At 37.0% G+C, this 27425-nt stretch overlaps 8 protein-coding genes and 1 long non-coding RNA gene across 10 annotated transcripts; 7 read left to right on the forward strand and 2 right to left on the reverse strand.

Moving 5' to 3' along the window:
• The first annotated feature begins 745 nt into the window (after positions 1-745).
• LOC113737191 (uncharacterized) lies at positions 746-1624 on the forward strand. The gene has a single exon (XM_027264455.2). The coding sequence runs from the start codon at positions 912-914 to the stop codon at positions 1512-1514; it is 603 nt and encodes a 200-aa protein (XP_027120256.1). The 5' UTR covers positions 746-911; the 3' UTR covers positions 1515-1624.
• A 136-nt stretch (positions 1625-1760) lies between these two features.
• On the forward strand, positions 1761-2942 carry LOC113737911 (uncharacterized). The gene has a single exon (XM_027265049.2). The coding sequence runs from the start codon at positions 2269-2271 to the stop codon at positions 2857-2859; it is 591 nt and encodes a 196-aa protein (XP_027120850.1). The 5' UTR covers positions 1761-2268; the 3' UTR covers positions 2860-2942.
• A 666-nt stretch (positions 2943-3608) lies between these two features.
• LOC113738268 (protein CDC73 homolog) lies at positions 3609-5767 on the forward strand. Its single transcript, XM_027265515.2, has 3 exons — positions 3609-4746; positions 5082-5164; positions 5376-5767. The coding sequence occupies exons 1-3, from the start codon at positions 3765-3767 to the stop codon at positions 5463-5465; spliced, it is 1155 nt and encodes a 384-aa protein (XP_027121316.1). The 5' UTR covers positions 3609-3764; the 3' UTR covers positions 5466-5767.
• A 299-nt stretch (positions 5768-6066) lies between these two features.
• On the reverse strand, positions 6067-7212 carry LOC113738269 (non-specific lipid transfer protein GPI-anchored 26-like). Its single transcript, XM_027265516.2, has 3 exons — positions 6753-7212; positions 6580-6642; positions 6067-6436 (listed from the first exon to the last, which is right to left on the reverse strand). Exons 1-3 carry the CDS (start codon positions 7078-7080, stop codon positions 6303-6305), a joined length of 525 nt encoding a protein of 174 aa, XP_027121317.1. The 5' UTR covers positions 7081-7212; the 3' UTR covers positions 6067-6302.
• A 2941-nt stretch (positions 7213-10153) lies between these two features.
• LOC113736619 (non-specific lipid transfer protein GPI-anchored 15-like) lies at positions 10154-11711 on the reverse strand. Of its 2 annotated transcripts, none has more exons than XM_027263677.2 (3): positions 11319-11711; positions 11103-11171; positions 10154-10486 (listed from the first exon to the last, which is right to left on the reverse strand). In XM_027263677.2, exons 1-3 carry the CDS (start codon positions 11638-11640, stop codon positions 10368-10370), a joined length of 510 nt encoding a protein of 169 aa, XP_027119478.2. In that variant the 5' UTR covers positions 11641-11711; the 3' UTR covers positions 10154-10367. The 2 variants fall into 2 exon arrangements, with proteins under 2 accessions (XP_027119478.2, XP_027119477.2); XM_027263676.2 differs by having other exon boundaries at positions 11103-11210.
• A 5041-nt stretch (positions 11712-16752) lies between these two features.
• LOC113737181 (uncharacterized) lies at positions 16753-18184 on the forward strand. Its single transcript, XM_027264445.2, has 4 exons — positions 16753-17278; positions 17375-17401; positions 17505-17588; positions 17737-18184. The coding sequence occupies exons 1-4, from the start codon at positions 16951-16953 to the stop codon at positions 17949-17951; spliced, it is 654 nt and encodes a 217-aa protein (XP_027120246.1). The 5' UTR covers positions 16753-16950; the 3' UTR covers positions 17952-18184.
• Positions 18185-20943: 2759 nt separating this feature from the next.
• On the forward strand, positions 20944-22295 carry LOC113737912 (uncharacterized). Its single transcript, XM_072083983.1, has 3 exons — positions 20944-21347; positions 21460-21489; positions 21738-22295. The coding sequence occupies exons 1-3, from the start codon at positions 21014-21016 to the stop codon at positions 22028-22030; spliced, it is 657 nt and encodes a 218-aa protein (XP_071940084.1). The 5' UTR covers positions 20944-21013; the 3' UTR covers positions 22031-22295.
• A 500-nt stretch (positions 22296-22795) lies between these two features.
• On the forward strand, positions 22796-23788 carry LOC113737913 (uncharacterized). Its single transcript, XR_011842179.1, has 2 exons — positions 22796-23055; positions 23187-23788. It is a non-coding gene; the product is annotated as an uncharacterized lncRNA (long non-coding RNA).
• Positions 23789-24618: 830 nt separating this feature from the next.
• LOC113736843 (uncharacterized) lies at positions 24619-27002 on the forward strand. Its single transcript, XM_027264017.2, has 4 exons — positions 24619-25127; positions 25612-25647; positions 25750-25779; positions 26519-27002. Exons 1-4 carry the CDS (start codon positions 24644-24646, stop codon positions 26797-26799), a joined length of 831 nt encoding a protein of 276 aa, XP_027119818.1. The 5' UTR covers positions 24619-24643; the 3' UTR covers positions 26800-27002.
• Positions 27003-27425: the final 423 nt, after the last annotated feature.

The raw sequence follows: 27425 nt of genomic DNA on the forward strand, positions 1-27425 counted from the left end.
ACCGAGTACTTTAAAACAGTAATTGACTCGACAGTAAATTCCAGGTGGTTTCAAGTCCTCGAAGAGTCATAAATTAGAGAATTGCCCAATTAGTTACCGCAAGGTTGTAACAAATTATTAATTCAGTCATTATCATAAATTCAATGTAGCAATATTTGTAAGTGACAGGTGTCGAATTTGTGCAATAATAAATTCCTACTCAAGACAAGATATAAACGAATTTAATAGTAAGTAGGGTCATCCCCACAGAGATTAAGGGAAAAATCTATTTTTTTCCAAGCAAAATCAATTTTTGGGGGGGGGGGGTGTTTGGAGAATTAAAACTAAAGTAAATAATCAATGTGACTAAAAATAATTAAACTAAAGCAAATTAAATTCAACTCAAGGATAAACAAACTCTAACCAAGGATATAACTCCGAATCTTCAAATCTTGATAGCAATTCATGAAAAATCATCCCTTCTATTACTTTTTGCTCCACATCCCTACAATTATCACCATTAATTAAATATAAATAAAATCCATCCAATAATGAAATATTTGACAAATATCAAGGGGAAAATATACACAAATTTTATATCAATTACGCACCCTATCAATAATTAGCAACAGTTGTGGGCTTGCAGCCTACTAGGAAATCCACAAACGCGGCTATTGAAGTCCTGCTGCAATGTCCTGGAATCTTTCCCTGGTCTACCAATTACTTAACGTCCAAGGACTATGACTGCTGGCTGACTCAATTATGACAGCATGGCCAAATTCCAGGATGCTTCCCAGATACTGGCAGAGTATAAAATGCAGAACGGGTTCAAGATTTCCCAGTCAATCCTACCCAAAAACTATTACTAAGATTTAAAAAAAAAAAGGAAAATTCATTTGTCTTCAATTCTTCCATCATCATCAACCAAATTTATGGAGCAGGTACACCAAAAAATGGAAGAAGATGTTCGGTTAAGTTCAGAAAGTACTACGGAAGTTGAAGATGATTATTCAGACATCAGACTTAGGCTGCCGGACTTAGCAGATGCTGATGATTTCATGGAGTGGCTTACAGATGAAAGAGTGAGCAAATTCTGCTCTTGGGACTGTTACACATCCAAAGAAGCTGCCATGGATTATCTTGCCAACGAAGCTATTCCCCATCCATGGTACAGAGTAATATGCCTGAAAGATAAGCCTATTGGTTCAATTTCTGTGGCTCCATTCCGCGGTGACGAAATATGCAGGGGTGAAATTGGGTATGTATTGGCATCCAAGTATTGGGGCAAAGGAATTGCTACTAAGGCGGTGAAAATGGTGGCTTCCACGATATTTGTCGAGTGGCCGCATCTGGAAAGGCTCGAAGCTCTTGTGGACGTTGAAAATATGGGATCCCAGAAGGTGATGGAAAAGGTTGGATTCAGCAGAGAAGGTGTTCTGAGGAAGTATTGTCTTCTCAAGGGCAAACCGAGGGACATGGTTATGTTTAGTCTTCTGTCTACTGATCCCCAAGTCAATTATTTTATGTATGATTGAATTAGGCATCCAAGTGAATCAGGACGGGAGGCAATTGTTCATAGATAATGTAGTTTGATTATCAGTGTATGAAAAATATGTATAATTTAATGGTGACCTAACTTTCTTTATTTGTTCTTTTGATAATAGTAGTATTCTTATACTTTGAAAGTTCGTTCACGCTTTTGTTCGTGGTTAACGTAACATGAATTGAATCTAGAACTACTTGAAATCAAAATTAGGCTTCATTAACAAAATAATTCAATCAGATTTTGGCATTCTAGGAAGTAAGAAATCCTCCAAGGGGCCTATTAAAAGAAAAGTCTATTATCCCATTTTGCAGTCATAAATATTTGATTGAACGTTGTCTAGGCTTAGAACTTCGACGGAAGCCATCTCGATTTAGTCGACCAACTTGAGGTGGATTTTCTCTTTCTCTTTTAAATATACTAATGTTTCCTTCGACAGATTCTTTGTCCTAAATATGCAGCCAGCGTTTAGGAATCTGTTGTATTTTTATGCATTCCAATTGTTTGTCGAAAAGCATCAAACATTTGTTTCCCTGAGTTTGACACTTCTCTGATGGGAAGTAGGAAGGAAAAAGGAGTTCTTTTATCTCTCTCTCTCTCTCTCTCTGATGTTCCAGGCTGCTTCCCAGATACTGCCAGTACAAAATTGGAGCAAGTTCAGACTTCAGAAGTCAAGCGTACATAAAAAAGCAGTTCATTGGAGAGGAGCTCCATAGTTTTTAACGAATTCAATTAACCACCAAATTATGGAGCAGGTAGAAATGGAGATGGAGGACCTGCAGTTGAGTTCAGAGGCTATGGAAGTGGAAGATGATTGTTCGGATATCAGACTCCGGCTGATTGATTTATCCGATATTGATGATTTAGTGGAGTGGGTTATGGATGAAAAGGTTAGTAAATTCTGCTCCTGGGATTACTTTCCCTCCAAAGAGGCTGCCGTGAACTATGTTGCCAATGTAATTATTCCTCATCCATGGCTCAGGGCCATATGCCTGAAGGATAAGCCGGTTGGTTCCATTTCTGTGACTCCGTTCCAGGGCAATGCACAATGCAGGGGTGAAATTGGGTATGTATTGGCATCCAAGTATTGGGGTAAAGGAATTGCCACTAAAGCAGTAAAATTGGTAGCTTCCACCATCTTTGTTGAGTGGCCACATCTTGAAAGGCTCGAGGCTCTAGTGGATGTTGCAAATGTAGGGTCGCAAAGGGTATTGGAGAAGGTTGGTTTTAGCAAAGAAGGCGTTCTGAGAAAGTACTGCCTTCTCAAGGGGAAACCAAGAGACATGGTTATGTTTAGCCTTCTCTCTACTGATTCCCAAGGTCACCATTTTTTGTAGTACGGATTTTCTAAGATAAGTGAGTGTGCTCGGATACTTGATCGTTTGGGCCCAAAAAAAAAAGATACTTAAATTACTAAAGAAGCAAGCTGCAATAACACGGGATTTTTGCCAAGCCAGAATAATGAATGTGGTTTGTTTGTAGGAGTAATTATCATCTCTTAAAAACCAAATTGATACCTGTCTTGTACAAGTTGCATTCCCGACTTCGAAGTACACTATAATTTGGATTAACACGACAAATCCTAACTTAATTTATCAAAATTAGAGCATGCATTGCCGACTTCTAACCTGATAAGTCCTAATTTAATCTATCAAAATTAGAATTTGAGATCGAACTCGAGTTTTAAACTTCATAATTATTAAATATATTATGATTTGAATTAACATGATAAATTCTAACTTAATCTATTAAAATTAAAATTAGAAATATCTGTTTGGATGGGAGTGTTTTTCAAAAATTAGTTTTTCAAATACAATTCCAATTTTTAAAAGTACTCTAAAAGGAAATCTAAAAATTAGTTTAAATTTTTTTAAAATTTTAAAAATATTTTAAAAAATATTTTAGAAACTCTTCTACTTTTAAATATTTCAAAATATAATATAAAAATTCTTGTATAGCAAAATTTCAAAAAAACCTCCAAAAAAACAGTTAATCCAAACCCGAGTTCGATCTTAAATGTCATAACTCATACTGACTGGTAACTAGTAGATTCAGTTCAAAAGTCGGTTAGACTAGATTCCACAAAGGCCTTAGTTTATTGCATTCGATTCGAGTCCTTGAAACGCTGCCGTCTCGGCAAATCCAAAACCATTTTCCGACAGTGCTGAAACTAAAAAACGCTCCACCAAAAATCACACACTACAGTACACTACTTGGGTTGAAGAAAGATTCAATTCACCGCATGGACCCGCTAACGGCTCTCCGAGACTACACCATCCGAAACCACCTCGACAAAATCAGCCGCGTCGGCGACGATTTCCACTTCGGCAAAGAATACACTTTTCCAGCCACCATCGAAACCGCCTACCGCAGCAAGCACGTGAAGTCCACGCACTACACTTTAGAAACCCTACATCACTTCATCACCAATCAGCACCTCAAACACTCGGAATACGTCCAGAATGCCAGCGCCAATCGCATCCCGCCGGTCACCTTGCCCGACCGCAAAGCCCTCCAGGACTACCTCACGGGAAAGATCTCCTCCTCTGACTCCATTGACTTCACCATGATCGTCATCCCTACCGCCGCCGAAGCCGATGCCGGAGATAAAATTGACCAAACGGCCGACGAGGACGACCTGATTACCAACCCTATTAAATGGATAAAGACGATGGAGCGGCCGTTGAAAGATCGGGAGCAGATTCTGTGCTGTAAAAATCGCGACTTTTACAGTTTTCTGACCGCGGCGACGCGGAGGGATGAGGAGAGGCAGAGGCAGGACGCCTTGCAGAGAAAGGATAATTTGGTGGCCAAGAGTAGGATAGAGAGAGGTGGGGAGGAATTAGGGTTAGGGCTTGACGGAGGTCAGAAGGCCAAGTTGCATTTGAAAGGTAGTAAAATTGGGGAAGGTGTGCCGATTATATTGGTGCCCAGTGCATTTTCGACGCTGATTACTATTTATAATGTGAAGGAGTTTTTGGAGGATGGGGTGTTTATTCCTACTGATGTGAAGGTGAACCAGATGAAGGGGGTGAAACCGGATTGCGTGACGGTGCAGAAGAAGTTTAGTAGGGATAGGGTTGTGACGGCTTATGAGGTGAGGGATAAGCCTTCAACATTGAAGAGTGAGGATTGGGATCGTGTGGTGGCGGTTTTTGTGTTGGGCAAGGAGTGGCAGTTCAAGGATTGGCCTTATAAGGATCATGTCGAGATCTTTAATAAAGGTGAATTGGGTTTTGATTCCTTTGTTGAGTTGAATTTTGAATGTGAGTTATTGAACTGATTGCTGATTTGCAGGAAATTTGTGTAGTTAGTGAAATGTGATTGCTTTCTTGTTGTTCTGGTTCTGATCGTTTGAGATCAACTTAGTACTAATGACATGCAGCCCTATGCTGGCGGTAAAGCGTAGGGTGGACTTGGCCATATTTATGTGCTAGATCAACTTAGTACTAATGACTGTTTGAGTTCAATGTAAATGATGTGACATTGGGGCTTTGGTTATGTTACGTTTCTCGGATGAGCATGGCTAATTATCAGTACCAACTTTTGATTCTGCCAGTTCTGGGTTTTTACTTGCGATTTGAGGATGACAGCGTGGAGTCTGCAAAGCATGTCAAACAGTGGAATGTCAAAATTATCTCGGTGAGCATTTTATTCACCAGCATGTTGCCATTATGTTATGGAAAACTTCTTCTATGCAGTCCAATTAAATGTACAATTCCTGGATGTGCTGCATATTACTTGTATAACTAGTTCATGTAAAGGTGCACTATTCCGCGGTGGAGATTTTAGAGATGATTGATCATCTGACAATGGCATGACAAATTTATGAACCTAAAATTTTGACTTGCAGATAAGCAAGAATAAGCGGCACCAGGACAGAGCTGCTGCCCTGGAGGTGTGGGACAGACTAGAAGAATTTATGCGGTCTCGTTCACGATGAGGCGTCCGATGTTAAATGATTTGTCTTGCTCGTTACTGCCAACATTACTGCATCTCAGTGGCGTCAAGAACTTCTCCCATTCCTTGTTTAGTGGAAACAGAGAATTTTTGTACAATAACATTTAGTAAGAGTTAACATTATTAAGTTCCCTTATGGATGTTTTCGTTCCTGCTTGGTGTTTGAATGAGAGTGAGGAAGAAAGGTTGTGTGTGTTCTACAATTTGGTTCACTCTATAGGCCCAGTCAGCGAACGAAATTTTTTTGCTTTTTCTTTCTTTTAGTAATAACCTTCTTTCTGCAAATTGGGAGTTGGAAGTCCTGTCTATTTTGGTTCGCAGAGTCCTTGTTCGTTTGGATTTAAACAAAGCGAGCAGCTGCACAGATAAAATATCGTGTGCTACTTTGTGATGCCATGGAGCAGATGGCGAAAGTGGATAGAATATGTAACGATTCTACCTTCTGAAGGCTGGACGAAGACATTGACATATGAAATTTAGTCTCAAATCATGTTCGTGTTTTGATATAGTTGTACAGCAGGTTTGGTTTGTTGTCTGAGCCCTGCTTCGTGGTGAATTGGGCAATATGTATGCCAACTTAAGAGTTAAAAGCCAAAAATCATCCTGTTTTATTCATGTATTCGTACAGATACGGAATCTAAATACAAAATCATGGTGACCCATAAAACAGGTCGGAGAAAGAATAACTTATAATGGACTAGAAAACGGAAAAGCGCAAGCGCAGTTAATATCAACCTAATCTCGCCAAACTGGGCCCCTGACCCTAACCCAGAATGGATTTCGGAGATGGCCAGTGGCAGGCTGATGATTGCTGGAGAACTCAGGCCGACAAGGTGAAGGTTGAAGCATATGATGCAACGAACAGAAGGAAGAACAGTAGAGGGGCAGCCAACTTGGTCGAAGTTGCATCAGAGGAGCCGCTGTTTGTTGATGGTACAGAGTTAGATCCACGTCCTGCACAAGGTTAAATTAATATGAAGATTATACAATACCATTCAAAATAATCACTGCAAGAAATAAGAAAGCTGCAATTTGTTTTTCATATCCTATGAATTCTGTTTTATTTTCATCAGATGCAGTCAAAGATGGCCGTGTACCTGCAGGTTCTGAGCTAGGATTGCCAGGGGTCTCAGTAGCAGGAGATTGAGCAGGAGAAGCAGCTGCAGACACGACGAGAAGTTAGTCGGAAGTTAAATACACGTAATCTCTCATGCATCAGGAAGCCGTTGAATGTTCATTCTAATGGGGGTTGGGTCCATGGGAAATTTACCATTGCATTGGCTGGTGGGTGGAGTCTGGACTTTGCAAGCTTTGGGTAGTTCGAGGGCCTGAGTTTGGTTGATGTTGAGCCCGAGGGAGGAGCCACCTCCATTGAGGACCTGACACAAGCACTGCGGCTGTGAACGAACGACGCTGCTCAGCTGCGTGCAACACCCAGAAGAAGGGGTTGAGGAGTTGCCTTGGATGTAGTTGAGGCAAGGAGACATGCTGATTATCACATTGGTACAGTCAGTTGATTGGGCGGTGGCGCTTGTCCAGATCATGCCAAACAGAAACAGGGCCAAGGCCAGGGCCATTCCAGCTCTTTGATACGCCATTGGATATTGAAAGGGTGTTCAGTGATGAGCGGATGCTAGAAAAAGCAGAGGAATGAGAAGTGATCTTTTAATCGGTGAAAGAATGATCTGATGAAGGAAGGGATCAACGTACGGGGTTTATAAAGGTGGCTGGGACTTGGGATCCGAACCAAGAGTCAAATTAAGGAAAGAGGCGGTTTGTGTTGTTAACCAACTTCTCCTACTCTCCGATTGCAGTTCTGTCCGAATTCATTTGTTTAGTCATCTACCCTTGGATTCAGATTGGGACACGTACTCCATAGTGTTTGTTGTGTGTAAGATTAGAACAATTGGTTAGTTATGCTGGTCACCAAAGCATGCCGTAAACTACTCTTTTTATTGTAGTTAGTAGTAACCTAAACCTCAAGCAGTTAAAGCTTCGAAGCCTACGACTTTCTTTTTTCATAAACGAGCCAAAGGTTTTGTAGGTAAACTTTGAATTAACAAACATGCATTCACTTTTTGATTAAGAAGCTTTAAATGGCATGCAAATTGAACAGTGAATTTCCCAAGCACGAAAAACTGTTGGTTCGGTATAATGATCTTTTTTGTTGGATATAGTAGTGATTTGTGTAAAGAGATAAAACTAGTTTGCATGTTTTTGCTTATGTCCTAAGTTTTAATCGTTTAGATGGAGAGAGCTAAATGGACAGATCCAAAAGTCCCTAAAGAGGCATCTCCGATCTCACCTTTTTGTTGGGTTTTGCATTCCAAACACGCATACAGCTTTGTACTGGAAAAGGATGGCTTATCAGACAAAAATCATAGACAAAGCTCTTCAATTACGGCTGCCAAGTCTGGCATATCATGCAACGTGTATAAAGTATATCAATTTACCATTTTTACTTTTGGTCCTTTTCCTTCTACTTTTCTTGATTTTTACATGTTTTGTCACTGAGAAGCCAATTATCCATGATCTCAATTCCTTGCAGCACTGAAAGAGCATCCAACCATGGTCTATCATGGGTTCTATCCGGTTTTTTCTCTTTTGATGGGTTAATAGCTAGAATGGGAAGTAAAGTCCTAACATTTGAGGGTAGATCTTATAACTCTCTTTTCTTTCTTTTTTGTTTTTTTAACAGTTTTATTCAACAGATAGTTGACCAACGTCGAGGAAATTTTGGAGAGCAGATCCTCTGTCCAATTTTTTGTGTCCAATTTCCTGTCCAATGTGAAACTACGTAGTTTCACTTATTACATCTGCTGGTGTGGCAACTAAAAATAGGTGGCTGTTTGGCTGCCTTATACTTCTTTTTCTTTCTAACGGCCCTGTCAAATAATTTCCATTCACCGTGAATTCCTCCAAAGCAAAACCACTACATATTTCTTGTTGCCAACGTCACCACTACATGAAAGCGAAGTTTGTTCGACTAACATCAATCTTTAGTGTATGATGGGGGATGAACGTTGAGTGCATCTAAAAATTCTCACCGTGAGTGTTTCAATGTCCTAATGCATTCCATTTCTTCCTTGTTAAAAATTGCTTTGTTGAAGAACTTCCTTCGTCTTCTAGGCGGAAAATGGTGGCAACAGGTTTTGGGAATTATAACAGTAGCAATAGGATTTTGGGAATTGTAACAAAGTTGTGTAAACAAAGGAAACTCAAAAAAGAAGAAAGAAAAAGAAGTATAAGGCAGCCAAACAGCCACCTATTTTTAGTTGCCACACCAGCAGATGTAATAAGTGAAACTACGTAGTTTCACATTGGACAGGAAATTGGACACAAAAAATTGGACAGAGGATCTGCTCTCGAAATTTTGGTCTAGTGTTGAGACTCCAAAACATAGATGTTATGGGTTTTAATCTCTCTGTCTCATTCCCGGCTTTCCGCTTCTTAAATTTTACCCCTCATTTTCTAGAAAAAATAGTTGTATATAACGAACGCCCTCATTCATTGTCTGTCAGATCTTTGGCGTATGGTAGATCAAATCTAAATGCAATTTCCGCTCCTTTTGCCTTTGGGTAATTGAATGGGTAATAGGACTTTGATTTCCCAAACGATCGATAAGATCAGAATGTGAGTTTCTGAATTATGCATATTTGACAAACCTTAGGTGAGTGTTCATTAGAAACTTTTATAAGGTTACTTCTTATACCTTAGTCTTTATTTTTCGCTTCTTGTTTGCCCAAAACAAATTGCCTATTTCTAAGTTCTAACCAGGATTTGTTTATCAAAACGCAAATTTAAACTTGAAACCTTCAAGAAAAAATTTCTGTTCATCCAATTTTATTTTCACATGAATTATCAGATTCTAAAATTTTAGGGGTTGCTAATATATTTGGGTGCCAGGATCACATTAATCAGTTTAAACCTATTTTAAGCCAAAAAGATAATAAAGAAATATTTATCAGAATGAAATGGAATCATTTCTGTCACAATCCTTCTACTATCTTATCACGATAGAGTCCCTTCTAATTGCTTTCTCATAAATCTTCATTGTAGTTTTTTTCGTCTTCCTTTTGCACTAATCTATTAACATAGCTTGGAAATTTCGAGATCCACAACGAATCAAGAGATTAAATATCGTAAATTAAACAACATCTTCACACTCGCTCAATAGTCCATGAACCACAATGCCAACGAATGTATCAACTCCCCGAACGGATAAATAGTCCCGGGGGAAAAAAATCAAATAGACAAGGACTTAAAGTATGAGTAAATTATCAATGTTATAATTGATTTTTTTCGTTGATCTTTATAATTGATTGACGGTATGGTTAAAATTGAGATTTCAAAAATTAGAACTTCTGGATTCAAATTTCTCTACTCCTACTCCGCCTTATAGGTAGGTTCAAATTTCTTTACTCATTTTCTGACTTTTTAAGTTCTATTCCTCTTCTGGTAGAAAAAAAAAATTAAAGAAAAAAGATTGACTATAATGTGCAACACATTTCATGTAAAATATGTCCATCTAAAATATGATTTTTTTTCTTTTTGTCGTAGCGAGGATCGATAGCTAGCCCTCAGAGAGAGAGAGATATATATATATATGTAATGTAAATATGTAATGTAATCCATGCAAGGTGGGCTTAAAGACGGATTAATACAGCACTGTTGTTTAAATATAGTGTAGTAATTAGTTTCAACCCAACACAAAATTATAGTGGAAATGGTAAACAGAACAAACAGGCACTCTATCTATCGATGTTACACAATTACACGCAATAACCATCTCGAGTATAAACTACAAAATGGCTGGATTTATTTAGCTAGGCATCTTATATAAGTATCACTCCCCATCTTTAATTTTACTTGTAATCAGACTTCATTAGAAGCAGCTAAATTTGGAAACATATGATGAAACCAAGAGCAGGAGGAAGCCAACGAGTTGAAGGTGCATCTGTGCAACGCTTCCACTGGAAGAACTGCCTGGTGTTGCTTTAGATCCTGCAAAATTATAGTTGCATATATGCAGACATATATGAGTCTAGCCATATATAACATGAGAATTTGTTAATTAGTTATAGTATTATCCATGATTAAAAGGAAAACTCCTTTTTTTTTTTTTTTTATCTTGGAAAGAATTAACAGCTTTTATTAAGATAGAGGACAGAAATTTACACAGGAAATCCAATCAAGTACATCCTAGCATTTACAGAAGTAGGTTTTTAAAAATGTTTCGTTTCTTGGTTGTATGTAGTATATAATCATATATAAATGACGAATATTTTTCTTTAGATATTATAAAATGCATTAGGACGTGGAGGAAATGTTTTGAAGTTTATACAAACTTTAGCAGCATAACTAGTTTCCGTCACAGGCCCATAATGAACAAATACAAGAGACAAGTTAACAAAACTGACAAAGGAGATTTGTATTTCAACACAAAAGTTTTAAATCCGTAAAAACCCGTTGCATAGTTATGTAGATTTTGAGGTATTTCTATGTAGAAGAGTAGAATACAAATTGTTTCATGAGTACTTAAATTGTCTTGATCCTTTTACCACAAAAAAATAAAAAAAAAATCCGTAAAATTCGTGCTGCTATAATCTTAAGAGTTTACCTGTGACAGACGGGTCGGTTGTGGAATCTGGTGTTCCATCGGCAGATCCAGCTGGTCCTGGTGAAGTCTCTGGAGAACCCACGGGAGACATGGCCGGTCCATTAGCAGCTATACCATGCATTTAACAGTTACACACATGCATGAAGAATTCAAAAACGCAGACCAATTCCACATGCAACATCAACCTTGAACAACAACCCCAGCTAGTAAACTTACCATTGCATCTGCTTACAGGGGGAGTTTGCACTTTGCAGGCATCAGGAAGTGAAAGAGCAAGTGTGGAATTAATGGTAAATCCAAATCGAGAGCCACCACCGATCACGGCGCAAAGGCATCGAGGATTGGTTTGAACAACGTTAGCAAGTGCAGAGCAGCATGAAGGCGGTGGTGTTGGGGATTGTCCGGTGACATAGTTAAGGCATGAAGACATGGTGATAATCACATTGTTGCAATTGGATTGAGCCACGGCTCCTCCTGCTGAAAATATGGTCACCGTGGCTAAGACTAGGCTAATTGCTACAATCCCTTTTGGTGCCATTTGATGTTGTATAAAGTTATTAATCGAATATGTAGTACAATGGATGTGATCAAGGACTTGAATTTCTGGTTCAAAACTATGTGTTTTCTGTGGTCAAGTTCTGTGAAGATGAAGAGCTTTTTATATACATGCATGGATGGTTGATTGCTTCAGGGCTAGCTTTGTGCCCTTTTTTTTTTTTTTTTTTTTTTTTGTCTTTTCTTCACCGTCAATTTTGGCTGGGAACAGTAATTTGGTAAACAAGAAGGCTGCATATGATGTAAGATCTAAGATTGTTAAATCAAACCAGCTACAGTACGTGTCATTGTTGACACAATATTGAGTCTAAGCCGACAGATGAATCCTGTAAACTATAGGAGAGCGTCCTAATTCAATTGGAGTAAACATTAGCAAGATATAGGTTTGTCGTAGTTGCACAGATTTCTACTCTAGTTCCTTAGAATCACACTTGTAAAAATCGAACATCTACATGCCAATGTAGACAATAACATGTTTACTCATAATGTAACTTTAATTTATTTTTTCCAATTCTATTTGGCTCATCCTTCAATTTTTCTTGTTGACCACATATCCATACATATCTATATATATATATATGCTGCCCTTTTTGGGGCTCCTGATTATACTTAATTATGTGTATTTCCGGGCTGATCATAAACGAAACAGTAGTCTCTTGAAGATATTCATATTCCCCAACCTTCTAAGGCCATATTAAAAGATAAGGCCAGAACAACAGAAAAACTGAAATTTTGATAAATTGCAGGGAGTAAAGTGTAATAGTATTTTTCTCATTTACTTGCACCTACCATTACCAGGTCTAGAAAATCTCTGGTGAAATTTTGACTCTTAAGGGGTAATATCCCTATATTGATAACCAAACGAGAAAAGAAGTAGTACTTCTGTCATCCTATGACTTCGATAATTCATATGGAAGTTCTTTTTTCAACGGGGAAAATTTAGAATAAGGGATGATGACGTGAAGGTAGGAGCATCAATCCAGAAGCTAATTAGCTTACTTAAAAGTAGTATTACCCGTTTACCTTAGAAGGGTATACGTGTGTCATGTCCTACAAACATCAATCAAAGCCTCTCTGACGTCTAAATTATCTTACCAAATATAAAGAAATGTAGGACTTATTATGCAAAGGAGAAGATGACCAATAATAAAGCCAGCAAAATTGACCGGTAAACTACTCCTCGACCCAACTTTGGGTAGGAGTAGCATCAATACCTTCAACTTCTTGCGGCTATGCTCCGACCAGCTTTTAAACGAAATACTAATAAAAGAGGAAAAGAACCAAGTGGACAAAAACAAAAGAAGCAGTCAATGCATGCAAAATGCGGCGGGCATGGCTAATTACATCTACAGGATGGTAAACGTTTGATTTTCTCCGGTCCTTTATTTTTTTCCTGCTTATTCATGTTCTGCCACTCACTCGGCTCCCTTCCTCAGTTTATTTATTTTTATTTGGTCAGTGGGTAGTAATAGTCCCCTTGGCTCTTCAATGGGCAATCAACAAAGAAAAGATTAAAAAAAAAACTTTATACTTTAGGGCGGAGTCACGGCCTAGATTTAGACCTCATTTGATAATTCAATTTAGCATTTAAAATTAATTGATTCAAATTTTAACTGTTTAGACGCGTTTGATAATAAAAAAATTGAACATTTGAATTCATTAAGTGACACTGAATTTCACGAGCAAAACTTGCTATAAAAAATAAATGATAAGTGAATAACTTATTATTTAATGTGATATACACTCAAATATATTAGATTTAGTACTTAATAATTCAATAACTTAATCGATTCAGATTTCAGATTTTAGTTTTTAGACTTCAGTTTTATTAAACACACCCTTAGTGGAAACAAGATTGTACACATAAATGAAATAATTTTTTTATTTTTGTTCTACTTCATATAAATTTTCTCATTCAATTAGTAATTAAATGTGTCTCAATTAATAGCTTTGAAACAATTGGACCATAAAAGAGATACTTAAAACAAAGAAATTGGTTGTTTAGAGATGACTATTTTCTAAATTACAAGGTGGCAATGTCAAGAGATAAGGGTTATACATATTTTTTATATATAAATTGGAAAGGGGGAGGTGGGGGGTGGGGGGTGGGGGTACAATTGTGAAGATACCTAAAAATTTTCAAGCTTATTTTGTGATTTTTATAAAGTTGAGAAGGGCAGGGCAATTGGCCACCCTCACACATCAAGGTGACTTTGCCCCTGTTCACAAGTTGATGAGCGCCAATTGCAAGTGTTGTATGTGTTCGGATGAACTTGAGCCTGAAGGTTCTCTAATAATTATCTAGAGAACGTCCAAGATTGTCTTGTGTTTCCTTATACTATACAAGAACGAGTTTAGGACTAAATTTCAACCGCAGGGGTGAGGTTATTTTGGGAATGTGAGAGTGTTTGAAGAGTAATTGGAACATTGAGTACAAGTCATTATAACTTTAATTTCACTATAATTACTTATATAACCCTTCGGACATTTAAGGTTAGGGGCAGGTTTGGTATGTTACAATGTTTGGTGCCAAATTGAGTATCAAGTACAACTAAATAAAGCTTGTATTTTGATAGAATTACATAAAAGTCCTTTTAATCATTTATTATACTAACATCCAAGCCTTCCAATTTCCTGAAACCTTTCTCATCCGTTAAGAAATTAATTGGATGTTTACATAATTGGATTTTAATTACAATTAATTAACTTAATTATTATCTAAACAATCATTATCATATTTATGTCCCCATGTTTAGCCGATACCCTTTCTTCTTTTTCGGTTTCACCTCTTTGGTTTTATTATGGCTATTAAATATTTGGTGGAATGCATAGTTTTTCCTTTAAATTGAGGTGAGTTCTTTGGGTTTGTCTTCTTCAATTGTAGTTTTTTTTTTTTTCTGATGATTGGTTTATTCAAGAACTCCATATAGTTTGCCTTTTGATACTTCTAATTCCAAAAACTGACTAATTGTATTGTTTCCTTAGTAGATCTCAGAGATTCTGTCTCTGGTCAAAGTACAATTTGAGATAATGTTGTCACTTTTTAAAATAATCAGAAAAGCAATTTTATCATTTTCTCCTCCTCGGCCAAGGTATTATCTCTTTATTTAAGTCAAAAAACCTTATTTCTCATGAACTTTCTCCTATTGTTCTTGACTCCATGGATCTGTTGACTACATTCCAGCAGTTATGGTTCAAGTAGTTATTTTTTCATGTAATATGATTTGGAATTCAACTTGTGTTTATTTTAATTGAAAATTTTATTATTGTAAAATTTATTAACTTAGAATTTTGTACTTCATTGAAACTAAAAAAGAAAATTAATCATGCTACATAGTACTAAGATGTCATTTGCACTCCATTTGCTTTTCATGTTATGATCTCGTTCTTGTATTATACTATTTATATAGTTTCAAATACAAAAAATTTGCTTTTTTATGCTATCTAAAAGAATTTGTAGTGAATCTTGATGAGTTTAAATGCTTTAGCTACAGCACCATTTTGATTGCATTGTATTAATTCATTTACTCATAATTGTATGTTGTATAATGATAAATAATGTTTCTTGATTTGATTAAAGCAACTATTATCCATAGTTCAAACGAGTCAATTAAGTAGAGATGTTATATTGGATACTTATACAAGTAAATATTGAAAAATATCATTAAGCAGTTTCTACCTATAGTTTGTAATTCGAATTCATATGAGGAATTTCTTCTGATTTTAGTTACCATTTTCTACAATTTCAAATTTAGAAAATATTATTTGCACCAATTTTTTATAATCAAGATAGTTTCAATTCAGATCTTTAACAATTATGCAGATTTGAACTTATTTATGAGATTATAAAGAAATGCCCTTAGCAAAAAACACCAAATTTGAATAGTTTCTACAAAATTTTGAAAAAGACCACTTAAGTTTCTTATCTATCTATCATTTATGGGCATTATTATCTTTGTAAGAAATATCTGATTAAGTCGTATTATGCCCACCAAATTATATAAATAGTTAGTCAAAAATAAAATTATTTTAGATTAGATTGGATGCAAAGTGATTGATGGATAAACTTGACTTGATAATTCAGGTTGAGCTTAAGTCGAGGGAGAAATCAGAAGCATTGCTTGAGAGATCTTTCACGAACATATATAGATTCGAGAGATGAAGGGTCCAATTGATACTTTAAAATGTTTTATCATCTTGGATAAGTTTTAGAAGAGACTTTGGATACTTTTCAATTGCACTTCAAACATTTTTACATTTTCAAACTATCCTTATCTTTGCAGTTGAAATTCAAACATAACCTTTGATCACAATGGATTCTTATATAGTATAACGATAAGGATGTCTCATTGCACATTATTTTTATTGACTCACTATGTAACTTATGATTTTTCTATTAAAATCACATGATAAAATCATCATACTTCAGTTCTTATACTACAAAATATTAAACAATAATTATTAATTATCTTGAATCACAAGCACCAAATTCCCGCGCGTCGCACGGGCTGTCCCTCCCTAGTTATACTATAAGGGTTTAGCTCACGGGTGCATCACACTGGTTAGGAGGAAATTCAAATATTAATTTGTTTTATAAGAATGTATTAATTTGAGTTAGCATTTAAATATACAGATGAAAGAAATATAAATAAATGTGTGATCTATATAATAAGTCGGCTTTTTTTTTTCTGAGAAAAAAAAAGGGAAGTACAAGAAAAGAAGGAAATGAAGGATGTTTAATTAAGCCACTAAGACTTGATTACATCTCAAACATTTGAACAGTTTTGGCACGCAAAGCATCTCTCTCTAGATTCTACTTTCTACCACCAAGAATGAAAAAGAAGCGGGATAGGCGACGGACCTATCTGACTGAAAAAATGATTGCCAACTCTTTACGATATCCTAATATTGCTGCATGATATCCATCAATGGGGGCTTAGGCCAAAATTCATCAATGCGCTGGCAATCAGAACCCAGAACAGGACATGAAAATGTTATCTGACGCGTCATAAACAGGTTTAAAGGTACGAGGAACATGCAACAGACAAGCAAGCAAATTCCACCTAATCTAGTCTTCTTCTCACAGGATTAGTTAAGGTAGTTGAGCTCCAAAACCACTCAAAACCCACTTTTTTTTTTATTCAAAACATTCATCCTCACCTATAAATTCCCCTCTTTGATGGATCTCTTTCTCAAGTTTTAACAGCAAGTTTCTCAGCCAAAATCAGCAATTCTAATCATTCTTCCAACAGTGCAATTAATAGGACACAATAAGATACTAGTGCAACTAATCATGGCTCTCCAGCAGTTATTTCCAGCTTTATCCATTGCCTTGGTGCTTCTATCTTTGCCTGTTTATGGCCAGATCAATTCACCTTGTACAACTTCGATGCTCACCAGCTTCACTCCTTGCCTGAATTTCATTACCAATAGCAGCACCAATGGGAATTCGCCTACTGCAGATTGCTGCAATGTAATTAAGGCATTCATGGCCAACAGCACAGGCTGTCTCTGCCTTGTTGCAACTGGAGGCGTTCCCTTCAACCTTCCCATCAATCGAACTCTCGTCCTCTCCCTCCCCCGCACCTGTAACCAGCCTGGTGTACCCCTTCAGTGCAAAGGTAACACAACCTCACGTCTAATTCCATGCCAGTACCATTTTTTCAATTGAATTTGCACGATTTACTAATGAATATGTTCACAATATTTATTTTCAGCCTCTGTAGCACCTATTCCTGCTCCAGGTAACCTACAGTTCTTGAATTTATGTTAATGTTTTCCCCCCCTTTTTTTTTTAAATTCTTTTCCCCATTCTTTGGGGTTACTGAGATGTTTTTCGATTAACAGGACCTCTAGCTGGTGGACCTGCAGTGTCACCTGCAGCTAATCCTCCTACAGGTACCATGTCACCTGCAGCTGCTCCTCCTACAGGTACTAAGTGCTGCTAATTTGTAGTATAATCTGTAATTACATTCCAACTATTAGGAGTAGAAAATTCAAAATACAAAATGCCTTGCTTAAATTGTTTTTTTTCCCCACAAATGCCCTGCTGAAATATGTTTAATTTCTTGATTTTCAGGCTCTGTGGTTCCCCAGGCTGGCTCTCCAACATTGGCACCAGAGGCAGAAACAAATCCGGCTTTGACTCCACCATCTTCAACTACAAATTCAGGATCTCCAGCAGGGAATTCAGGCAACCGACAGTCTGTGACCCCATCAGCTGCCTCAACACTGAGTTTTTCACCATTGCTTCTGCTAGCTGTGATCGGAGCAATTGCCCTGAGGAATTATTGATCTGATGCTAGCACATTTTATCTCAGCCACGTTATGTATCAGTTTTTTTATCTAGAGGATTGTTTGATACCTAGTATTTTGATTTGTCAAGTCGATTGAGCACTTGTTATTCTTTGTATTATAGATTATTGCCTTAGATTTGTATAATTATTATAGTTGTGGAGTTGAAGGTTCGCTATTCATTGTGAGAAAATATCAGATCCTTCTGTCCATCTTTTTTGCCAGCGGATGTACGAGCTCAAAGTTCCTTTTTCTTTTTTCTATTGCCTTCTTTTTTTCCTCTCCTTTGGAAAGTTCACAAATATAAGAAAGAAATGATCCTTGTCATTGCTTATGCATTAGCCACAATGCCATAATGGTTCAAAGACAGCTATATCAGTCCTAGCCTCAAATTTGATGCGTCCCTAATTATACATCCAAAAGCGCCATTGCAGTTTTGGTCCATCTTTTCCAAGTCAAACACCTCAAAATCAGAACCACCAAATATATGAGTTGAATATAACTACAGATATCTCTGTTTCCTTTCCCCAAAACCAAAGGAGTTTTTGTTTGAACACAGTTAACTTAGGAAAATAAAGGAAAGAGCTTACTTCTTGCATCACCATTGACTGAAAAAAACTGTAAATTAAGAAGATGGCTCTTTAAAACTGTAAAAGTCTTCGAGACTTCATGAGGCCTAACATCTGAAGGCGTGGTGTGAGTTGTTGACGCTTTCATCAGCCCAGCATGCTAAGGCGTGGGTTTAATTCCATCCTTTAACAACAGGAATTCACATGCCTCCGCCGGTTGCGAGGTCAAAGGCGCAATACTTGAACAAAAAGAATCACCGCCTTCGCAAATAAACGTTACATATATTCGACATTTTCTACAAAGCCAGAAGCACAAGCACTCCGAAAACCCAGGCTTACAATCCAAATAGCCATGATGGCCACCCTTAGCCCTCTTGTTAATTCTTTCTTGTAAGGTGTATTTAAATTCTTTGAATTTTCAATCCATTGGCAAACACAATTAGTAAACATCATATGGACTTTCTATTTCAATTTGTTTTTCGTAGGCATGTTAATCGGACCATATGAGTCGGGCTATCATAAGTTCATGGATAGCTCATTTAATTTGTAATACTTTCAGATTTCGAGCCATGAAATTCGGGTTAATAAATGTGAAAATCATACTCAACTCACAAAATATTAGGATTTTGAGCCTTATTCGAGTTTAACCCAAACTCATTTATTACTCATCAATTTTCTTAATATAATTACTATAACTATTAAGTTGTAAAATTAATTTAACATTCACAAGATTACAACATTAAAATTAAACATAAACAAGTGATAGTTCTAAAAAATTACATAAATAAAAAATTTTCAACAATATTTATATCTAATTTGTTCAAAATACATGAAAAATAGTAATGAAACATGTGATCATAAGCCAATACATCTTCAAAGGTTGGAACTTCTTCATAACTTTGTAACTTAAATCCAAATATACTTGATGATTTGTGTTTCTATACCAAAAAGAAATCAACCAATATTAAGCCAACATAAAAATTTACTCAACCAATAAGAAAAGTTAGAGTTTTAGTTATGTATTACCAATATTGGCTCTCAAGAAAACTAATAGAGGAATCTTCAGATGCATTTTTGTGTTTTGTAATTTGTATATATTTAGTATTTAGTAATAATATATTTGAATATACAATTATATATAATATCAAAATATAAATATTATATATATATCATTATATATATAGATAATTAAAAGGTCAGACCTATATCGGATTTGAGCCTAATGAGACCCAAGTTTAGCTTATATTTAATTCGGATCTATTTTTAGGGCCAAACTCAGACCAGTTCACTAAAAAGTTGGACTCATCAGACTTTTTTCCGAGCCAAACGAGCCGAGCTCAGGTTGGCCCCGCCCCATTGATAGTACTAATTTTTTTTTAATTATAATTCTCTATATGAACTTAAATTCTAATTTCTTGGATTGTATTCTCATAGGACTAACTTGTATGAACATAAATTGTAGGTTTTGTATTTAAGGATTAAGCTCTCCAGGGAAAAAGAAATGCTCTAGTTGTTGAAATTTCTACAAAACAACTTCTGGAATATTTTGTTATCATGGAGAACTAAAGAATAAATGTTCATAAGTATATTTGAAGAATAATTAAACTAAGAATGCAGGGTAGTTTAAATTCATTCTCTGAATTGCCACGTATTCTATTATGGTATATTGTACAATTATAATACTAATAACTTGGGTAAACTTTGACTTAATTTAGTGGCCATGATTTGAGGACTAATGCTGTGTGGACTACCCTTTCCTACCAAAATCTAGTTGAACTAAAAAAACATTTGGCCTCCTATTATTTTTCCACCAATGGAATGAGAAGGCAAAACGAGGCACCTATAGCAGGGAAGGCAAGTTTCTATCAAGTTTTTTAGGATCCGTTTGATAAAACTAAAGTTTGAAAACTAAAAATTAAAATCTGAAATCTAAATTCATTAGATTATTAAACAGTAAAATATTAAATTTGATATATTTGAGTGTATATCACATTAAGTGATAAGTTATTCACTTATCACTTATTTTTGGGACCAAATTTTGTCTAAAAAATTCAATGTCACTTAATTAATTGAGATGTTCTATTTTTTGTTATCAAATGCAACTGAATATATTAAGTTTAAGTGCTATATTGAGTTAACAAATAGGACGTTAACTAATTTCCAAACGAGGAGGAGTTTGCCTTTTGTGTTTTTCTAAATTATTTTCTTGGGAAGTTTGGAAAAGGGACAACTAGGTTTAAACTTAGCAAGGTCACCTAAACCCCAATTTTTTTACCAAGTTAGTTAAGGTAGTTGAGTCTGGAACCGACCTCAACTCTACGTGTTCTTGCCTCCTTTTCTCATGAACTCCACTCAAATTTTCAATCAATGTATAAATTCCATCACCATTCACCCCATAGCCAACAGCGAATTGTTAGCCAATACCAATAACTGCATATATCCTACTTAGCTAGCTCTAGTGCTCCGACCGTCTTGTAGTAATAAAGAACACAAATGGAGAGATTAAAAACTTCTCCACACTTGAATGCAGCTATAGCTATTGCTTTTTTGCTTCTATTTATTCCAGTGCACGGCCAAACCAATACGTCATGCACGGGTTTGATGCTTCGTAGCTTCGCCCCTTGTACGAACTTCATTACTGGTGGATCTGGAGGTTCACCAACTGCAGATTGTTGTCAGTCACTCAAGTCCCTCATGAGTAGTGGCAGAGATTGTCTCTGCCTTATGTTCACTGGGGGAGTTCCTCTTCATGTACCAATTAATCAAACTCTCGCAGCTTCTCTTCCGCGTGCTTGTAATTCAGATGGTGTGCCCATTGAATGCAAAGGTAAGGTTCAGGAAACTGGAAGTTCAAATGGTTCCAAGAAGATGAATTTTTCTCTGTATTTCTCATCTTGCTTTTTCTCCTCTGATAGAAATATTTTTTGTTTGATTTGCAGGCTTGCCTGGTGCACCTATTCCAGCTCCAGGTCCCATACATAAAGGCTTTTCTGATATTTTGGTTCTATTATAACAAACTTAATGGAGTATCCTGATTTTGCATGACATATACGTTGGACTTAGGGTTAAATTTGACATCTTTATCGTGATTGTCATAGCTATATTGACGTACTCGGTGCACTCAAACTTAATTTCTCTCTGGTCAAGAATTAAGAAACCATTCAATACCTTTCCTGCAACGGAAAGAAATATCAGTTCATTCTTTACTTATTTGCAGGTCCAACAGAGGATCAACCACTGTCACCTTCCTGGCTGCCAGAACCTAATACACCGACTCTTACTCCACCAGGAGCGGGAGGTGATGGAACAATTACTCCTCCCGGAGATACACCAGGAGCGGGAGGTGATGGAACACTAACGCCTCCAGGATCGACACCTGAGGGTGGTGGATATCCAGCTATGACACCGCCAGGAGTCCGACCTGATTTGTCAACAGCCCAGCCTTCTCAAAGAGTTCCACACCTTCTTCTGCTAGCATTAGTTGGAGCTATTGCTTTCGGATGTTCCTGATTGACTTCTGATTGCATTTGCCAGTTGATGCTCCTTAAAATTTTTCGTAGTTGGGGATTCCAATTTGATGTTCATCTAAGTATCTACTCCCCAGATGATAAATTCCACTCTTGAGGGGTAACCTCAATTTTGTAAACAGACATTTTTTGAATCATTCCAGATTCCTGAGATCAAAATATATATTTGTATCAGAAGGCTTTGATGTCCATTTTGTTCTTTTGTAATATCACGCCGGAGTTATTGGATCATGTCCTTGTATTCTTGTTTCTGTTTAATAAAATTGTACAATTTGCCGCAAATTCCCTCTCCACTTTATAGAACAACCGAAGAAAATGCTAATGGAAGTCGTTCGAGAAAAAGATTTTATCTGTTATTGCAATTATCGAATATGCTCAATCACAAATTAAATCAATGCTGAAAGTTCGCCTAGACAAATCAACCGCTTAAGTTTCTGAACTCAATTTTACTCGGGTTTGATCTTAGCCAAGCAAAAACTATTTCCCATAAAAATCAAATTTGGTGATTTGGCATCGTAGATTCAATCTCACCGTATTCGTGCTGTCTTGCAACTGTTGAAAGCACACAAGGCGTGAGTCTGATGTACTGAGTAGGTCAGATGCATGCACACAGCACCTTGCACACAGAATGGATGCCACACCTCACGAGCAGCTTTGGAGATGCTTATATACTTTCCAAGAGATGGAATCCAAATTGAACTGTCTAATTGAATGGATACCTTAAGGTTCATATGGGGTTTAACAATTCTGATTTGTATTTCATGCCAATTTGCAAATGCCCAAATTCAGGGATGCTCTCTCCTTGGCGTAGATTTTTTGAGAAATGCATGGAGCAAGATGGAAGTACAGCCTCAATGGAGCCTTGCTGCAAAACCCTGAACCATGCTGTTCAAGCTGGTTATTATTGCTTGTGCTTGCTGTTTAGATCTTCTCCTTTACTAAGCATCAGTCTATCAGTTCAATTGTCTAGCTGCTACATATCAGTCCCATCGTTGACTCAATGTCAAAGTAAATTCTCAACCTGCGATTTTGCTTGCACAAATTCAGCTTTGATAATAGGTTAAAGCAGCACGATGCTTGACTTCCTATATTTGATATGCTTCTGTAGTTATCATCTTTTCTTGATTATATATGTGCAGAGTCATTGCCTGTATTTCCCACACCAAATACTCCAGAGCCTGCATTGAATTTTCCACCGGCTAGACCAGTGCCGGTGCAATTGCCACCGGAAAGGCCAGAGGACCTAATGCAACCTTCTGTTCCAGATGATACCACGGTGCCGTTACCTCCAAAAAGGGATGAAATTCGACGAAATCCAACTTCTACAGGCAACAATTCATCAGTGGCCGAAGGCCGACCAATTCTTAGCAGCGATGTTCATCCCATATTGTTGATCCCTGAGCCAAGATACTTGAAATCTCATGGTGGAGACAAATTCAATATTTTGCCACGACCAAGATTCTTGCTACCTGTTGCTTTGTTTGTCATCCTGTAAGGAGGTTGTAAATTTGATATCTGCACTAGAGAAATCCTATAGGAAATGGAGCTATCTTCCTCGGTATAACTGTCAGCAAAATTTGGATGGAAGTCGAGCGGGTAATAGACTTCGGATTCAGGACGCTTATGTCCTAGAATGTGTAATCCTTCCTTGTCCTGTTTCTTATCACCCACTGAAGAAAGCCCTTGTACATAGACAATTCGAGAAAATATGAAGTTTCACACAAAGATTCGGAAATTGCAATTACAGAGACAGAGTAATAAATAAGTACCTACAAAACGTAAGTTGAGACTCATTGATACAAATTTTCATTGTAGAATGAGAGATGGAATACAAATACTATTAAGTATCATTTGACTACAAGATTTTTTTTTTCCAAAATTCTCATGAATTTAATCATTACAACGTTTTGGCTAACATAAGCGCAAAATTGATTTGAATCTCAGGATTGAATGTAAAGCAACACATACATACATACATACAAATATATACACACGCACACGCATGTATAAGTGATTGGGTTGGGTGGTTAGATAGAAGTGACAATAAATAGGAGATCTTGGATTGAAGACTTTCTACTTCTTTTCTTCCATCTTATTACCCAACCAACTGTCTCTCGAGACTGTGATATGCATTGCAAGTGATATTACCATACTCAAAATTTTGTTGCCACAAGAAACATAATAATGTTACGTCTTTCAAGACGATTTGTGATAGTATTTGATTTACTTAAAACAACAATAATTTTAGTTTTTTTTTTAAAAAAAAAAGAGCTGTGAAATTAAATTTTGAATTTTGACAATTAGTCCAGCAAAATTCCCTGTTCCACACCCACGGACGAGAAGACAATTTGTGACAGTATTTGATTTACTTAAAACAACAATAATAATTTTAGTGATAGAACGCAAATGAAAAATTGACAAGGCGTATGCGGAATATTAGAAGCGAGGGTATTTTTGGAAAACCAGCAACCTCCCATTCCCGCCAAAAATATAACCTGCATATAAAATTATAAATACAGAACGGCCCGCTAAACAGAATAACCAACCGCCTTTCCTTCCACCTCTGTCACACACTTGCACACCACAAAACACGCACATGCCAAGTCCCCCAACTTCACAGATGACCACCGGCCTCCTCCTCTTCCTCCTCCTCACCTCCGCCCTCCTTCTCACCTCCTCCGGCGCCACAACAACAAAACTGTCACCTTCACCTCCATCTTCGTCTCCACCTCCTCCGCATTCTAGAAAAGCAGCACGTTCTCCGCCACGATCACCTCCTGCACCACCACCACCAGCAGCTCCGGCGAACTGTACTGACGAACTGGTCTCCTTCTCAAAGTGCCTGCCGTACACTTCTTCATCTCCGAACAACACCTCCAATTCACCTTCTCGTCAGTGCTGCAATGACGTCATTTCCGCATTTACCACCGGCGGCGCCGTCTGCTTCTGCTATCTCATTCAAAAGCCTAACCTCCTCGGGTTCCCTCTCAACTCCACCAAAGTCCTCTCTCTTACCTCTCTTTGTCCGACGAGAGATCATGGAACCAAGACTAACTTCTCCCTTACTTCTCTATGTTCCGGTAAGCATTATCTCTTTTTTGTGTTTTTGGAATATTTCTGATAATTGTTGATAATGCTAATAATTTTCAATAAAAGTACTCCATAATAGTTTAGTAATTACAGTAATTAATTAATGCTAGTTTACCAATTTCCTGTAATTTTTGGATGGTTGAATTCTGCGTAGATACATTATTCTCAACTTCGGAGGAAAATGTCCATTATCAATAAAAGCATGCAACTGTAAACTAGAACAAGATTTGATAAGTCAATTCTTAAGTATGATTGGCTTAGATCTACATTTCCAGTAGTTAATAGAAGGTGGAGCACCTGTCTATCCAACGTACTAATGGTGACCGTTCATTTTCGTGCATGTTGTATAGTTTTCAATCCCATCAAATCTAAGTTATTGAAATTTAGTACTGGGGCTATCGTTAAATTATGTATTATTATTTACTTTGCTTTAACGCTAATGATGTTTTCCCCTTCTTGAACTGTTTTGATCAGGAACACGTACTCTGCCTCCTTTAAAGAGCATTACAAGTAAAATCCCCCTTCCCCTGCTCCTGTTTCTTTACGTTCTTTTTTTATATTGCGTCTATTAATTTGCTACTAAAAGCTTTGACTGTCACTTTTTTGCTGCAGGTCCCGATCACTCATCACCACGCTTATCTGGTAATTTGTGAAATGATTATACCCTATAAATCGACTCGATTTTTGCATTGCTTACTAGTGTATTAATTTGTGTCTATTCATTTGCTGGTAAAAACCGTTCCTTTTGCTATCTGTTTTCTTTACATTCTGCTCAGTTTTTTTTTTTTTTTGGTGCCTATTAATTTGCTACTTGAAACTTTTAACTGCCACTTTTTGATGCTGGTCCTGAAAACTCGCCGCCAAGCTTTTCTGGTAATTTGTGAAATGATGATACCTTATAGATCGACTCATCTTTGCATTGCTTTCTTTGTCTGCTTTATTGATTTTTGTACTTACAAAGAGTTTTAAAAACGCTTGTATTTAGTTCCATCAAAGCAAGCTTAGTACTTGTCTTGCTAGGAGTTTTCTTTCCAAAGACTAGAGTTCTATGCTCATATATGTTCTTTATACACCGTGCATAGGACCAATCAATCCGAAATTAGTTATGCATGATTGGTAAATCACGAAAGTAATCGGTTTCAATAGCAGTATAAGCCTAATGAAGAGAACTTAGGACTTCTATGGAGATACAAAAGAGACTTTGACATGATAGGCTGTGACGATAATTACTGCTTTACAAACAGACGCAGATGGCTATGGACCAGTCATTTCATAAGCAGAATCTGGGTTTCTTATTTGAAACTCAAAATATCAAAGAATATTAAATCAGCAGAGTCTACAAGAACATGAAATATTGCTTTTTCTCTGTATAAATTTGCAGGTCCTGTGAACCGTCCAACACCTCCTGCAATCAACTTCACACAAGGCTCAGAGGAGTCGACTGCTGATTCAGATAGTCCAGCACCTTCCTATTCAGACACTTCCGTACCTGCCGATTCAGACACTCCAGCCGCTCCTGATGGATCGCATCCAGAACCAAGGTTAGCACCACGTCTACCCTCATGGAGACCTTTTTCCACTAGTGGTACCAATAGCGAGTCTGGCTGGTTGCTCGCTCTCATCATGGTTGTTGCGGACGTTGTTGTTCCTACATTGACTTGATAGACGTAGCTCTCATCTTGATTAATATCTTGATTGTATAGAATAGTTCCACAAGGTGAGTATAGCAACAATTGCACAGCTAAGGTGAATTGTATGGCAGGCAAATTCTGACTTCTGTATGTTTGACAAACTTCGATTGATTTTCTGAGTATTAGCAACTTGAGAAAGCATGAATAAGGCGATCACCTGAAATGAAATCAATCTTTGCCTATATGGATTTCCAATGATGTTACACTTTAAACTTTCAATTGTTCTCTATGGTTTGGTGGGCCAATTTAATTCCAGAGTTTCCATTTAAAGTTGCAGCTACAGTTAATCTGCTAACCAATTTGATTAAACAAAAGGCAAATAAAAAACTCAGAGACGAATTTGAAAATGGAGGGGCATTTTCAGAGCAGGATACATGACTGTTGTACTTGCCATAACGCTTCTTATTTCATGTTACCCTTAGGAAAAGACCCCACTGGCTTAGATGCTATTGCTTTTATCGAGTGCTAGCAAATGTGTGCTTATCAAAATAAAGCAAAATGCTGCACAAAAATATTTCCCCAAGAAATTGTTGCTAATGCCTCCTAACATTTTGTTCTGTGCAAGGCATCTCCAAAATTTTGAAGTTTGATGAGCAG

The sequence above is a fragment of the Coffea arabica genome, chromosome 3e (assembly GCF_036785885.1).
Source record: "Coffea arabica cultivar ET-39 chromosome 3e, Coffea Arabica ET-39 HiFi, whole genome shotgun sequence".
Classification (NCBI taxonomy): Eukaryota; Viridiplantae; Streptophyta; class Magnoliopsida; order Gentianales; family Rubiaceae; genus Coffea; species Coffea arabica.

Excerpts from the sequence above, each read along its gene's own strand:
- LOC113737191 (XM_027264455.2), top strand. The coding sequence starts at position 912 with ATGGAGCAGGTACACCAAAAAATGGAAGAAGATGTTCGGTTAAGTTCA.
- LOC113736843 (XM_027264017.2), top strand. The coding sequence starts at position 24,644 with ATGCCAAGTCCCCCAACTTCACAGATGACCACCGGCCTCCTCCTCTTC. Across the intron at positions 25,128-25,611 it reads CCTTACTTCTCTATGTTCCG|GAACACGTACTCTGCCTCCT; the intron begins GTAAGCATTATC and ends TGTTTTGATCAG. Across the intron at positions 25,780-26,518 it reads CTCATCACCACGCTTATCTG|GTCCTGTGAACCGTCCAACA; the intron begins GTAATTTGTGAA and ends ATAAATTTGCAG.
- LOC113736619 (XM_027263676.2), bottom strand. The coding sequence starts at position 11,640 with ATGGCACCAAAAGGGATTGTAGCAATTAGCCTAGTCTTAGCCACGGTG. Across the intron at positions 11,211-11,318 it reads CCCTGTAAGCAGATGCAATG|CTGCTAATGGACCGGCCATG; the intron begins GTAAGTTTACTA and ends TGCATGGTATAG. Across the intron at positions 10,487-11,102 it reads AACCGACCCGTCTGTCACAG|GATCTAAAGCAACACCAGGC; the intron begins GTAAACTCTTAA and ends ATAATTTTGCAG.
- LOC113738269 (XM_027265516.2), bottom strand. The coding sequence starts at position 7,080 with ATGGCGTATCAAAGAGCTGGAATGGCCCTGGCCTTGGCCCTGTTTCTG. Across the intron at positions 6,643-6,752 it reads ACCCACCAGCCAATGCAATG|CTGCTTCTCCTGCTCAATCT; the intron begins GTAAATTTCCCA and ends TCGTGTCTGCAG. Across the intron at positions 6,437-6,579 it reads TCCTAGCTCAGAACCTGCAG|GACGTGGATCTAACTCTGTA; the intron begins GTACACGGCCAT and ends AACCTTGTGCAG.
- LOC113737911 (XM_027265049.2), top strand. The coding sequence starts at position 2,269 with ATGGAGCAGGTAGAAATGGAGATGGAGGACCTGCAGTTGAGTTCAGAG.
- LOC113737181 (XM_027264445.2), top strand. The coding sequence starts at position 16,951 with ATGGCTCTCCAGCAGTTATTTCCAGCTTTATCCATTGCCTTGGTGCTT. Across the intron at positions 17,279-17,374 it reads TGTACCCCTTCAGTGCAAAG|CCTCTGTAGCACCTATTCCT; the intron begins GTAACACAACCT and ends ATTTATTTTCAG. Across the intron at positions 17,402-17,504 it reads AGCACCTATTCCTGCTCCAG|GACCTCTAGCTGGTGGACCT; the intron begins GTAACCTACAGT and ends TTCGATTAACAG.
- LOC113737912 (XM_072083983.1), top strand. The coding sequence starts at position 21,014 with ATGGAGAGATTAAAAACTTCTCCACACTTGAATGCAGCTATAGCTATT. Across the intron at positions 21,348-21,459 it reads TGTGCCCATTGAATGCAAAG|GCTTGCCTGGTGCACCTATT; the intron begins GTAAGGTTCAGG and ends TTTGATTTGCAG. Across the intron at positions 21,490-21,737 it reads TGCACCTATTCCAGCTCCAG|GTCCAACAGAGGATCAACCA; the intron begins GTCCCATACATA and ends ACTTATTTGCAG.
- LOC113738268 (XM_027265515.2), top strand. The coding sequence starts at position 3,765 with ATGGACCCGCTAACGGCTCTCCGAGACTACACCATCCGAAACCACCTC. Across the intron at positions 4,747-5,081 it reads TGTCGAGATCTTTAATAAAG|TTCTGGGTTTTTACTTGCGA; the intron begins GTGAATTGGGTT and ends TGATTCTGCCAG. Across the intron at positions 5,165-5,375 it reads GGAATGTCAAAATTATCTCG|ATAAGCAAGAATAAGCGGCA; the intron begins GTGAGCATTTTA and ends TTTGACTTGCAG.